The sequence below is a fragment of the Botryllus schlosseri genome, chromosome 8, assembly GCF_051294905.1.
Source record: "Botryllus schlosseri isolate E-star chromosome 8, Bs_hap1, whole genome shotgun sequence".
Lineage (NCBI taxonomy): Eukaryota > Metazoa > Chordata > Ascidiacea > Stolidobranchia > Styelidae > Botryllus > Botryllus schlosseri.
Genome location: NC_137243.1, coordinates 1,104,079 through 1,115,196, shown reverse-complemented (window position 1 = coordinate 1,115,196; position 11,118 = coordinate 1,104,079). Strand labels below are relative to the sequence as shown.

The 11,118-nt window shown below is 41.3% G+C and overlaps 1 protein-coding gene across 1 annotated transcript; it reads left to right on the top strand.

Annotated features, from left to right (window-relative positions):
- The first annotated feature begins 7,963 nt into the window (after positions 1-7,963).
- Positions 7,964-9,338, top strand: LOC145444278 (uncharacterized). The gene is made up of 3 exons (XM_080322223.1): positions 7,964-8,231; positions 8,489-8,644; positions 8,897-9,338. Exons 1-3 carry the CDS (start codon positions 8,074-8,076, stop codon positions 9,090-9,092), a joined length of 510 nt encoding a protein of 169 aa, XP_080178349.1. The 5' UTR covers positions 7,964-8,073; the 3' UTR covers positions 9,093-9,338.
- The last annotated feature ends 1,780 nt before the right edge of the window (positions 9,339-11,118 follow it).

Genomic DNA, 11,118 nt, shown 5'->3' with positions numbered 1-11,118 from the left:
CCCGTGAAATTGTTCGGTTTTCTAAAAGCACCATGAACATCAAACTTGGCTGACTTGTAGATGCAAAGTATAAAATTTTGGATTTAGTTAAAACATTCCATTTTTTTCAAATTTTTCTGAAAACCCCATAAACACTATAATACAAATTTGGCGTAACAAGATAGGGAAATGCATGCTTGGTGTGGTCATTAAACAGCCACGATGAAAGACTAAAAGAGCGGCAGTTCGGTCAACCCTTATATACGCTCGAGATTATTTTCACTCGATTTGCCACATTCGCGGCATACCGCGGGCTGCAGCGAAGAAAACGACTTACTGCAAAACGTAGAAAAGGAGAGAAAGCGTGAATATCCCGCGTCACACCGTGACGGTCACAGACGTTACTACCCGCAAAGTTCGGTTTTAGGAATCTGAAATATGAGCTTGGTTTCGGGCGAAACTAGATCTTGATTCTCGGCAGCGACAGCCTGCGGAATCGTGAACAAACTTATACTGCCGATAACTAACCTACGGGTTAACAATAACATAACTTTTTTTTTATCTATACTTATACTCACTTTATCATCCGCGATGACGCAATGTGTTGTTTTGGAGCATTTGAAAGTGTGAAAATCGTACACATGACGTTCGTGCGTTTCGGGCTTCATAATCATAAGCAGTACGCAGTGTAGGCCTACTAAAGCAAAACTACCACCGCAAAATATGGTCCGGACGATGGAATTAGGGAAATATGGGACCGATGGATCAAAAATTTCGAAAGCCTCTCTGGCCCCCAAACCTTCAGCCGAGAACAGCAGATCTTTTCCTGGTTGAACACTTTGGTCCAAGCCAGGGCTTTGGAGCCGGAGCCGGAGCAAGGAGCCGGCGCCCCGGAGCCGTGCATTTTCAGCGAAGCCGGAGCTTGAGCCGGAGCTCTACATAAAATTCAAGAGGAACCGCGGGGACGGAGCTGGCGGAGCCGGTTCTATGAACAGTAGCTCCGGCTCCGATGTATTTCATGCTATATGCTTTTACAGATGGCTGAATTCACATAATTTTACGATAATCGTTCAAAAAATTGAGAATTGTTGCATCGTTGGCACCACCTTTTCTAAGTAACCAGTAACCATGTTTAATTGTTTAGACACATGCGCCAAACCGGGGTAGGCTTGATTTGCCGCGCTTACTCCGTAATCCGGGGGAGATAGCGTAGTGGTAACGTTAAGCTCCTCTTCCCCCGCACAAAAAAGCCCAGAAAAAAGAACCGAAGAAAGAAAGCACTCACAAGGAATGGAAAGAACTAATAAAAAGGACCACGGCTTCAATAAAAAGATCAACACCGAAAAGAACTGCGTGACATCGGGCACTCTATAGGCCGAGGTGGATGTTAGAGTAAAGGATCTCTACTGACGCGTGTCGTTCGACGTCCTCCTATCTGTTCGTTACATTGCATTGTGACTTATCGCATTGTACATTGTGTGTAACTTGTTCGGATGAAAATTATAACCCCAATGATTGTTGTTGTTGTTGTTGTTGTTGTAGTGTATTAGGTATATCCTCAAATTCGTAATCAGCACAACACCGATGGCCGAATGTGTGGCTCGAAAAATAATGAAAACCATGCATGTCACAAAACGGGATTGATGCTCAAGTGAGATGAGCAATATACCTAATTAGTATTGGGACGAATATATAAGCGACGCCATAGGGTAGGATATTTTGGAATCGGGAAAGGAGGACACTTTTTCAAAATTTTCAAACTTACAATACTGGAGTAAAATCCGGAAAAACGGTAAATTTTCCACGATATTATGGTTGGTTGACTAAAAAGGAGGACGTATGGTAACCCAACCATAGGATATAACCATGACATTGCTGCACATGTTGATTTAGAGACGCGCATGCCGCACGCCGAGAAACATTGTCTTCTTTCTGAATTGGACGATAGTTTGATAGTCTGATAGTTTTTTAATCGTAGCGCCAAATTGGATAGCGTGTTATTGTTTTGGCCTATGAATTCAAATTCATTCAAGCGCACGATCGTTTACTCCAGTAACGATTTGCTAACGTAAATAGGGAAATGCACGAAGCAGCGCAGATTGCTATTATAGTCCGCATAGCCAACAATTGTCGCGCAATTGTATGTGCACGACGTTGAATTGAGTTCTCAAATATTCGATTCGATTCGTTTGAAGGGGAACCTTCTATATACTCCACTATATATTTGATCGACGACGGACAGACTGGGTGATCACCGCACAAATATCTAATTTGAACTTATTTTGTATATTTGGTAAAATGTGGGTTTCTGCTGAAGGACGCGACATACGCTCATTTCTGCAGTTACATCTGAACAAATCGCACCATTTCAAGATTAAATTGGACTATATGGCTACAGATTACTAACCTACGGACAGATACGCAAGTCCCGTCGTTACGCTCCGACAAGCAGTTATACTTGTTGCTGTGCAATCTAAAGCAGCATAATTGGTGGAGTTATAGCTTGCGACCCGAGGGCTGAAATATAATGAAACTGGTCTTAATCGAGAGCTACTGCCTCACTGATTCCGAAAATACAAATTAAAATCTTGTCGGGGATATGGAACCACCTCAAAACAGCCCTCAAAATCTGAAAATCGGCATTGTTCCAACAATGGCACCACCGCAACAATATGAACATAACAATGGCCAATTTCGCCAAGCGATTGTTCAGAACAATGCCGGTACCAAGTATAGTAAAATCCCGGGAATTTAGGGTGCAGACTTGTAGATATTCAGTAGAAATTGCTTGTATTTCGATTTGACTGTGGACTGGACATGATCGAATGCTGTCGGGTAGCCGGCGGGATGCTGTTCCACTTACTTGAGTGACACAATAGGTCACTGTGTTGCGGCGCAACGATTGTTCGGGACAGTGCAGATTTCGGGCTTTCAGGGCGATATGTGAGGGGTTGCAGTGCCCTGACCAGATTTTAATTTATATTTTCGTAATCAATGCGACGGTAGTTTTCGATTAAAACCAACTTAGATAAATTTTGTGCTGGGGTCTCCATCCCCGGGATTGCCAAAAATGCTGCTTTTGGGATGAGCTGTACAGCAGTAAGTTATACTGCTTAGCTAAGTGCGGCGACTGGAGTTGCGAACTTTTATGGTTAGCAATCTATCTACATAATCGTAAAGTCTACACTACAGCCTCAATAGTTCTACTTCTTTTCGCAAGAGTTTTTAGTGATCGTGGATTTTTTACCGGTAGATGGCGGTCATCGGATGTTGGTAATCAAGGACATATTCACGTCAAATAGGTATTGCCGCATTCTTCGGCGGATAGCCGCGATAAGGGCTAAACTATATTTAACTGTGAAAATGTAGAGTTTTACGGCTGAGTAGTCTTGAGGTACAATACATTCATTATGCACGGAACGGCACCAAACAACTTTGTAGCCATCAATTCGAACGAAGTTGTGATTTATTGTTGTACTGTAGTCGAAATGTAGAACAGATTTATACAGTCCATGTATCACACACTCATCACATCAAATAAATTGTTTACTGCAGTGATGGTTGTATGGGGTATGCTTGTGTTACAGAGACTATAACTCAGGGCTGTGCAACTTATTTGATGAACGGGCTGTACAAGTAGGTAACTAACCTACGTAGGTTAGTTATCTATAGTATAAGGTGTCACCACGAGGTTATATTTTGTGACCCTCGACCTGATTTGACACCAGAGGTGGTCAAAGTAGTCAAGAAAGCTACTCAAGCAGAAGTAGAAGTAGCGACGCGAAAATCTACTCAATTACAAGTAGAAGTAGTACTTTTAAAATGAATCTAAAACTACTTCAAGTATAAGTAGAATTGGCTGCTTTTAAATCTACTCAAGTAAGTAAGTAGTTGTTAAAATACTTATAATACGTTTGCATGGAATGTCAAAAGCTGCAAATTGATCTGTACGGAAGGTGTAGAGATCTTGATTCATATTTTTACATCCTAAGAGGTGTTAGACACAATATAAGCATGCGACAGCATCATAGGATGCAAAAGATAGTTTTGCTGTGGAAAAGTGATTCTAATCTTTTGTTTACTCGAACGCCCTGTTTCAGAAAATGGCGATGGCATGACATTGTATCGGATACATTTTGTGCGGATCGTAAAATGGCATATACTGTAATTCTATTTCCGGAACAGGTCTAACGCTAGGAAATATTCAGAGATCACTTTTCCAAAAAAATAGGACTCGCGATATGCTGCTATTAGATTACGATTAGGTCTGGACAAAATCGAGTACCTGAGTGATTCGATTCTGAATCACGTATTACGCTTCGAGTCGAGTATTCGAGTATCAGTCATTATGCCGTCACAACAGAATGTACTATGTCAGAGTTCAAATATGTACCTTTTATGCTACCACAAGGAACATAATGCCTGTTAGTCGTCACATTAAAGATACTTCCGTGTTTTTTCGACCATAGTGATATTTCATTGCACTTCTTGACAACGTTGTGGGATGATCATGACTTCGGAAATGTGTTATTTCCAGTACCGTTCGTAGCTTTGTACTATGTCTCGTTTGCTGCAACACGGCCAATCAAGGTTTCAAGGCTTCCTCAGTGGAAAATAGGATCAAAACTACAATTCTTATTGATAAATTAACTTCCAGCGACGAGGAGCGTATAATTTCAGTACTCGAAAAAAATGTCTTTTACTACTCGACTCGAATCATTAAAATTAATACTCGATTCAGATTCGAGTACTCGAATCATTTTGCCCAGCCCTAATTACGATACGATAGGTAGATGGGAGATTGCGAAACGGTTGTTACAAACGTTTTGATGCGACTTATTTACTGCGATGATGCATGTCATATGGGCGACGATGCGATTCGAACGGAACCACGCATACCCCACTAAATAAATTATATTCACCGATACTTATGTGAAAACATAATTGTCATCCTCTACTTTACGTAAAGCGCGACGAAAATTCTGGACTTTGAACTGGACTCTGAATTTTGTGAATATTAAATTCTTGTTGATACTCCGTGAAAACGGCCCCGAAGTTTCTCAGTCTCTCTCTCTCTTTCTAATTGGAGGAACAAATATTTCTACTTGACAAACTCAAAATAGCGAGAAGTAAGTAAGTAAATTAAAATATACTACGAAGTAGAAGTTGCGGAAATTATATTTACTTGAGTAAGTACCAGAAGTAATGGAAAATTACTTCAGTACTTCGAAAAAGTAGAAGTACGTCGTTACTGACCGGACCACCTCTGTTTGAGACTTCGGAAGAATGAAATTGATCATTAAAGGTTCAAAATATTGTTGCAGTTGTTCAAAATAAGCTATTCTCATGCGCCCAACATCACTATTCCTCACTAGCTGATAATGCTTCTGCGATGGTAAGCATTCCATGGAGGAAGAATTAACTGATATGAACGGGTATATTGCCTTGACGTGCAATAATCCAGACACTGCCAAGACCGAGACGATTAGAAAATAACTTGGGGCTTTCTAGGGTTGCATTTAAAACAAAAATCAATTAAAAAAAAACATGTTTAAAACAAGACCCTTGTTTAAAACATGTATTTTTCAACGCCATGACGTCACGAATATTCAATTGTGACGTGTATTTCTTAAATAAAGTATTATTTCTGTTGTGGAAAGTGTATGTCCGTCGCCAACGTTAGAGAGCACAGCGTTGTACTGACATGGTTCGCAATGTGTGGCCAGCGGCCGCTACGAAATTTGAAAAGCGGCCTGCGAGCCGCGACCCGCTTGGAGTTAGCGACCCTGGGCTAGATAGGCTATAAATGACTCTATGAAACGCACTCCTGCTCTGCGTCCGCATTTCACCGGCGTGTCGCACACCTGTGCCTTTGTGCAGCTCATGCTAACGTGTTGCCTCGGCCGCTGAGTATCGCACGCTGAGTATCGCCGAATATCGGACGTGGACGTGTACAAATGGCCGGCAGATCACATGTGACCGTGGAGAGAGAGATCGACTTTTGTTGTTGTATTGCTGTTTTGCCATGTGGCAATTTATGCTTTAATCTTTGCAATAAACTTCGCATAACACCTTTGCTATATAATTGCAGAATCGTGATTCATGACGCACACATTCCACCACCAGTCTCAATAAAGTGGTAGGGTAAATCTATCGCTTTGCAAGTCGGTAGAAAGAGCTGAAGGAAAATGTCGAGACCGGTTTAATGACCACTGATGTCGAGTACTATGCAACTAAAACAACGGAGGGGTCGATGCGTTTCATGGCATTACATCACTAAATACAGCAGCGACAGAGACTCTTTTCTCCTTAACTGTACATGTACATAAATCAGAGGCCGGGAACCTTTTTCGGTCGAAGAGCCATTTTGGCCCTAGATTTTTCCATTTTAACTCCCAAAGAGCCATACAAGTCAATCAACTACCATGTCACAATTGAAAATTTGTGACGTCATGGTAGCCCTTATTCGAACTCACTACATGGGATTCGTCGTGTGCGCCATATTTTCTCTGTAAAACTCGTACTAATCATCCTGGTTTCCTCATTTGAGCATGCGAAACTTAAGTAACAGAGACCTTTTTAATTGTATTATACTGCGAGGCATATGATATTTTTCGAAGCATAAGACAATTAACAATTGGATTTCCAGCAGAGTAGACATGTAGTCAAATTATGAATCTACTATTTACACGATTTGTACAGTTAATGCGTCTTTTGGTCTTGTATGGTATTCATGATGGCTTTGTAGTCTGGTTGATAATTGTTGTGGTTAAGCTATTCACAAAAATTTCGTCAGTTATGCGAAATCTTGGATTCGTCTTGATGCTCTATTTAAATGCGAGAGCCCATGAAGTAATGCGTAGGTGGAGCAAAACAGGGTCATTACAGCAGTACATACCCAGTACCCACCCATGCCTATGAGAATTTCTTACAAGCTCGGAATTGAATTCAATTTACAAATTTTGGGGAATTCGGAACTATAATTGTAATCAAATTTGGAACAAATGTGAAGCCATAATTCTAATTCGAATTGGAAATGCTGAAAAATTCTAATTGTCCCACTGTTGGGTCTCTGAATCAACGCAATGTTGTACGTACAGTGTACACCAGGGTTGTTCAAAATTAACTTTTTTTTCAGATTCTAGCCATTTCCTGATTAAATTGTCAGGTTACCCTGAAAAACGCTGCACACCAAATTTGGTTCAATTCTAACAAGTATAATAAGCCGCCGCAGAGCCAATTGAAATTTTGAATTTATTATGGTCGGATAGCTTCTGCAACATATCAGTCACCCTGCACCTTGTGCTACAGTTTAACAATCAGAAAAGCAACAATAAGGCATATTTTTATTGGTTTCATTGAACATGACGCTGTGATGCCTAATATGTTGATTCGATTCTGATCTGTTTTTAAGCGGCAATAGTTCACTCGAGTCATGCATTCTCTTATCAGCCCCCTTTTCTGTATGATCATAGAGCAATGCTCACAAAATTTATGATACAGATTGTGCGTATGTATATTGATTGCTAATTTTAATTAGCGGCTTGCATTATTTTCGACCGCTCAAGACACACAATGCACATTGCACAATTGCTAAATTGAGTCTGATACACGCAGTTAGTTGAATGAATATACTCGTGTGGATAGGATATGTATGACATGACCAATGACCAATGACCATATACGAGAGCATGCAAACTTGCACAGAGTTGGAGCTAATAATCCTAACATTATTTAACAAATGATACTTTGCTCAAAAATGACATTCATTAATAAGTATACGATAGTCAAGTCATATCGTTCCCATTCCATGTGGTAACGTTTCTCATTTTGCCGGGTAACAAAAGTTCATTCGAACATTCACACACCCAGTCACCCACGCGCGATTGGTTGCCGTCTTTCGGTTTTAGATATAGTGCATTATACTGAGGGCTATTTCATGCCCGGTGACGCAATATCGAACCACACTGACTGCTCGATGCTGATGCAAGATCGTATTGTTGACGCAACTCGCAAATCGAAAGTAGCGTGACTCTGCGCCTATATATCGGATCGCAGCCCCACATACTAGCAATCGACCCGATTTCAACCGATATGAAGATACCGGTCTCTGTATATTTCTTCGTGTGCACGTGTCTCGCCTCGGCGGATATGCAGCCGTCGACTATCAACTCTCGGCATTCCATACGAAGCTATCGTCAGCTTTGCAAGAATATTGTCAACGGCGACCGAAAACTTCAGCGTAGAGACAGGTATGCGCAGATCTGGTCATAGTAGTCAGCATTGCTACTCAAATAAAAGTAGAAAGAATGCCGCAATTTTCTACTTTAATTCCCCTCAATTATAAGTAGAAGTAGCATTTTCCAAGACACGTCAAAAGTAAATCATGTGAACCTAGAAACTGATGATATGAAACAAATATATAGATAATATAGCTAATATAGCTATATATCGTTGAATGTGCGATTCGTCGAAGTGCGTGCCCGTCAACGTGCGTCTGTCTTCTCAGCTATTTCGATCTCCGCTACTCGTTCAAAGAGCGTCAGTCCGCTACCATTCAAGCATGGAAGCCTCGAAGTTGTCCTGATTTTGCGGAATATCTCGCGCAGTCGAGATTGCGCAGCTTGTCTCCCCACGGACCGATCCTCGATTACGACCCCACAAGGTATATTTGAAGCCCCATTTATTCAATAAGTCTATTAGTCATTTTCAAAACACCGGAAGATCACGATAAAATGAAAATAGAGGAGCGAGTCGAGAAAACTTGCAGTATAGTTTTTCAATCAGACACCTATGTTGGTTATGCAATCTCTAAGAAGACTGACTAATATTTGCTCAATATAATCTGCTTGTATTTGGACGGAACCAAATGCATATGGATTCTCAGTCGACTAATAACTCGCTCCTTTTCATCCAGGCGTCCTCGAGTGATCATCCACCAGGCTTGCCTCTGCGAACACTGTTTCAGCCCGGTGACTATGAAGCCGAACTACAACTTGATCGCGTCGAACATCACCACCTCGGTTGAAGTTGTTTACAGTAACGGGCATTCTACCAAATACGACGTGGTTACCGGATGTGCATGTGTAACGTCTTACACTCGACGGATTTGACGAGCTGCTTCGGGTGTACGTTGTTTAGTGCCAATGCATCTACATTCTCAATTATATTATTTTTGTACGCTAAAAACATTTCTATGACGAAACTCGCTTTTTCGCCGGTTTACCGGCTTTATTGTCTATTCCAAATAGATTTATATCATATTAGTCAATATGCACGATTGATATTATCAAATGGTGCGTTAAATCCAAAAATCTGTTCCTTTTTCATGCAATAAACCATTTCAATAACTAGCACTATTTTTGCTTGTTGAAGGCAAATTTTTCCCGAAAGAAACCCGAACGTAAATGCTGCATCACGAGTGCTTTTCACGCAAGCGTATATTTAACCTGTAGTTATTTTGAGCTTGACGCAACATCGACATACCGGTACGGCATGCGGTTTTTTAGGGGTGAGATGCGTTTTTCGCTGTAGTAGCGACCAAAGAATGTTGAAGGACGCGGGATAACAATGAAATGACGATACAATAGCCTACCCTCACACTAAGTCGTTCTAGATACATTCTTTGGTGGTGACAACTAAAAAAAAAATAAACGGAAATAGTTTGGGTAACAATTCTTTATTCGAATACGTAATACAGTTGCCGATAGAGCGCATATGTTTTAGCCTACATGCAGTGCAGTGATACACGAGAACCAGTAGTGGTTCTCAACCCCGGGTGCCGCAGCATTCAGTGCATTTAAAATGCTCAATCGCTCAAGGGTGCCGCGATATGTTTAGGTATTGCAAATTGAAATACTTGGACCAGTATTTACTTCGTCTGGAACCATTACGCGCGTATAATTAGTGACGCTGAGATATCATCACGCATGGACGGCGATAGACATTTATTGTAGGCTCGTCTGCGTTACGACGTAAGCTTCGCCGAGAGAACATAGGCTTTACTCCAACTTCACGAGGAGTGTTCACTGTTCATGTTCATCTGTTCAACCTTGTTGCTATTCAGTATTCACCGACGCATGTCGATTACATATAAAGCGCACGTACATTCCAGCAGACAGTTGTATTCAGGACCGAAACAGCACTTCGTCAGCCCCCCCCCCAAACGTTGGTCTTGGGCCCCTATACGGTGATAAGCCAGACCCTCAGTAGTGCTGATTGATGTTTAATGATGTGTCTGGGAAAATAAAGGCCCCGGGTCCGTAAATAGTAATTGAACATATTCGGGCGGACCCGTTGGTATAATGTCTTCGTTACATAATGTTATATGTCATAATATGTCATAAACTCATAATGTCATAAGATATTGAAATCGTCCAAACGTGCTAAACTAAAAGACACAGACGATTTCAAATTGACATTTTTGCACTGACAAATAATTTTCTTCTGCAGGATGGCATCTGTCTTGTGGGGTTCATATTGCCAGGCAGAAACATTCGGCGCCGAGCCATTTAGTCGCCTATGAAGAATTAACCATATATCGGTTTTCGGTCAGCATAAGGGCAGTCCTTTTCGGCCGATCGTTCTGGCATACTTCTTTGAGTCGCATGTTGCATGATTATAACTTGATACCTCTTGGTGCGTCGTGGCGCGGTAATGGCCGACGCTGAAATGCTCATTTCTATAAATCACGCGTATTTTATTTCGGGGGAAGGGTATCCAATAATAAAAATACCTGGTAACATTAAATCGCGCACAAAGTTGCATAAATTTACAACTAAATACTATAAAATTATTTTTGATTCACGAAATAATTTTGGTCCCCCTTCGAGCTCGCCCCCTCAATTTGGGACGAGGGGTGCGGCAGTTACGGTTACGGTCCTGGTCGTAATAGACAACCTTGACGCCAAATATTATGTTAAATTGGCCGCTGAGGGACTTCGCATCGTAGACGGCCCTTGTGATGTCCTGTGACATCAGTGTTTTCTTGCAAAATACATTGCGCATGAAATTCCCTAATTGTAATAGCAGAGCGCCCTCGCAGGCTTACTAGGCCTATACACGCTCCCAAATCGCGGGAATGATGATCGTTATTGAGCGCGAAAATCTTTTCAACTTCATGAATAAATTTCATCGATA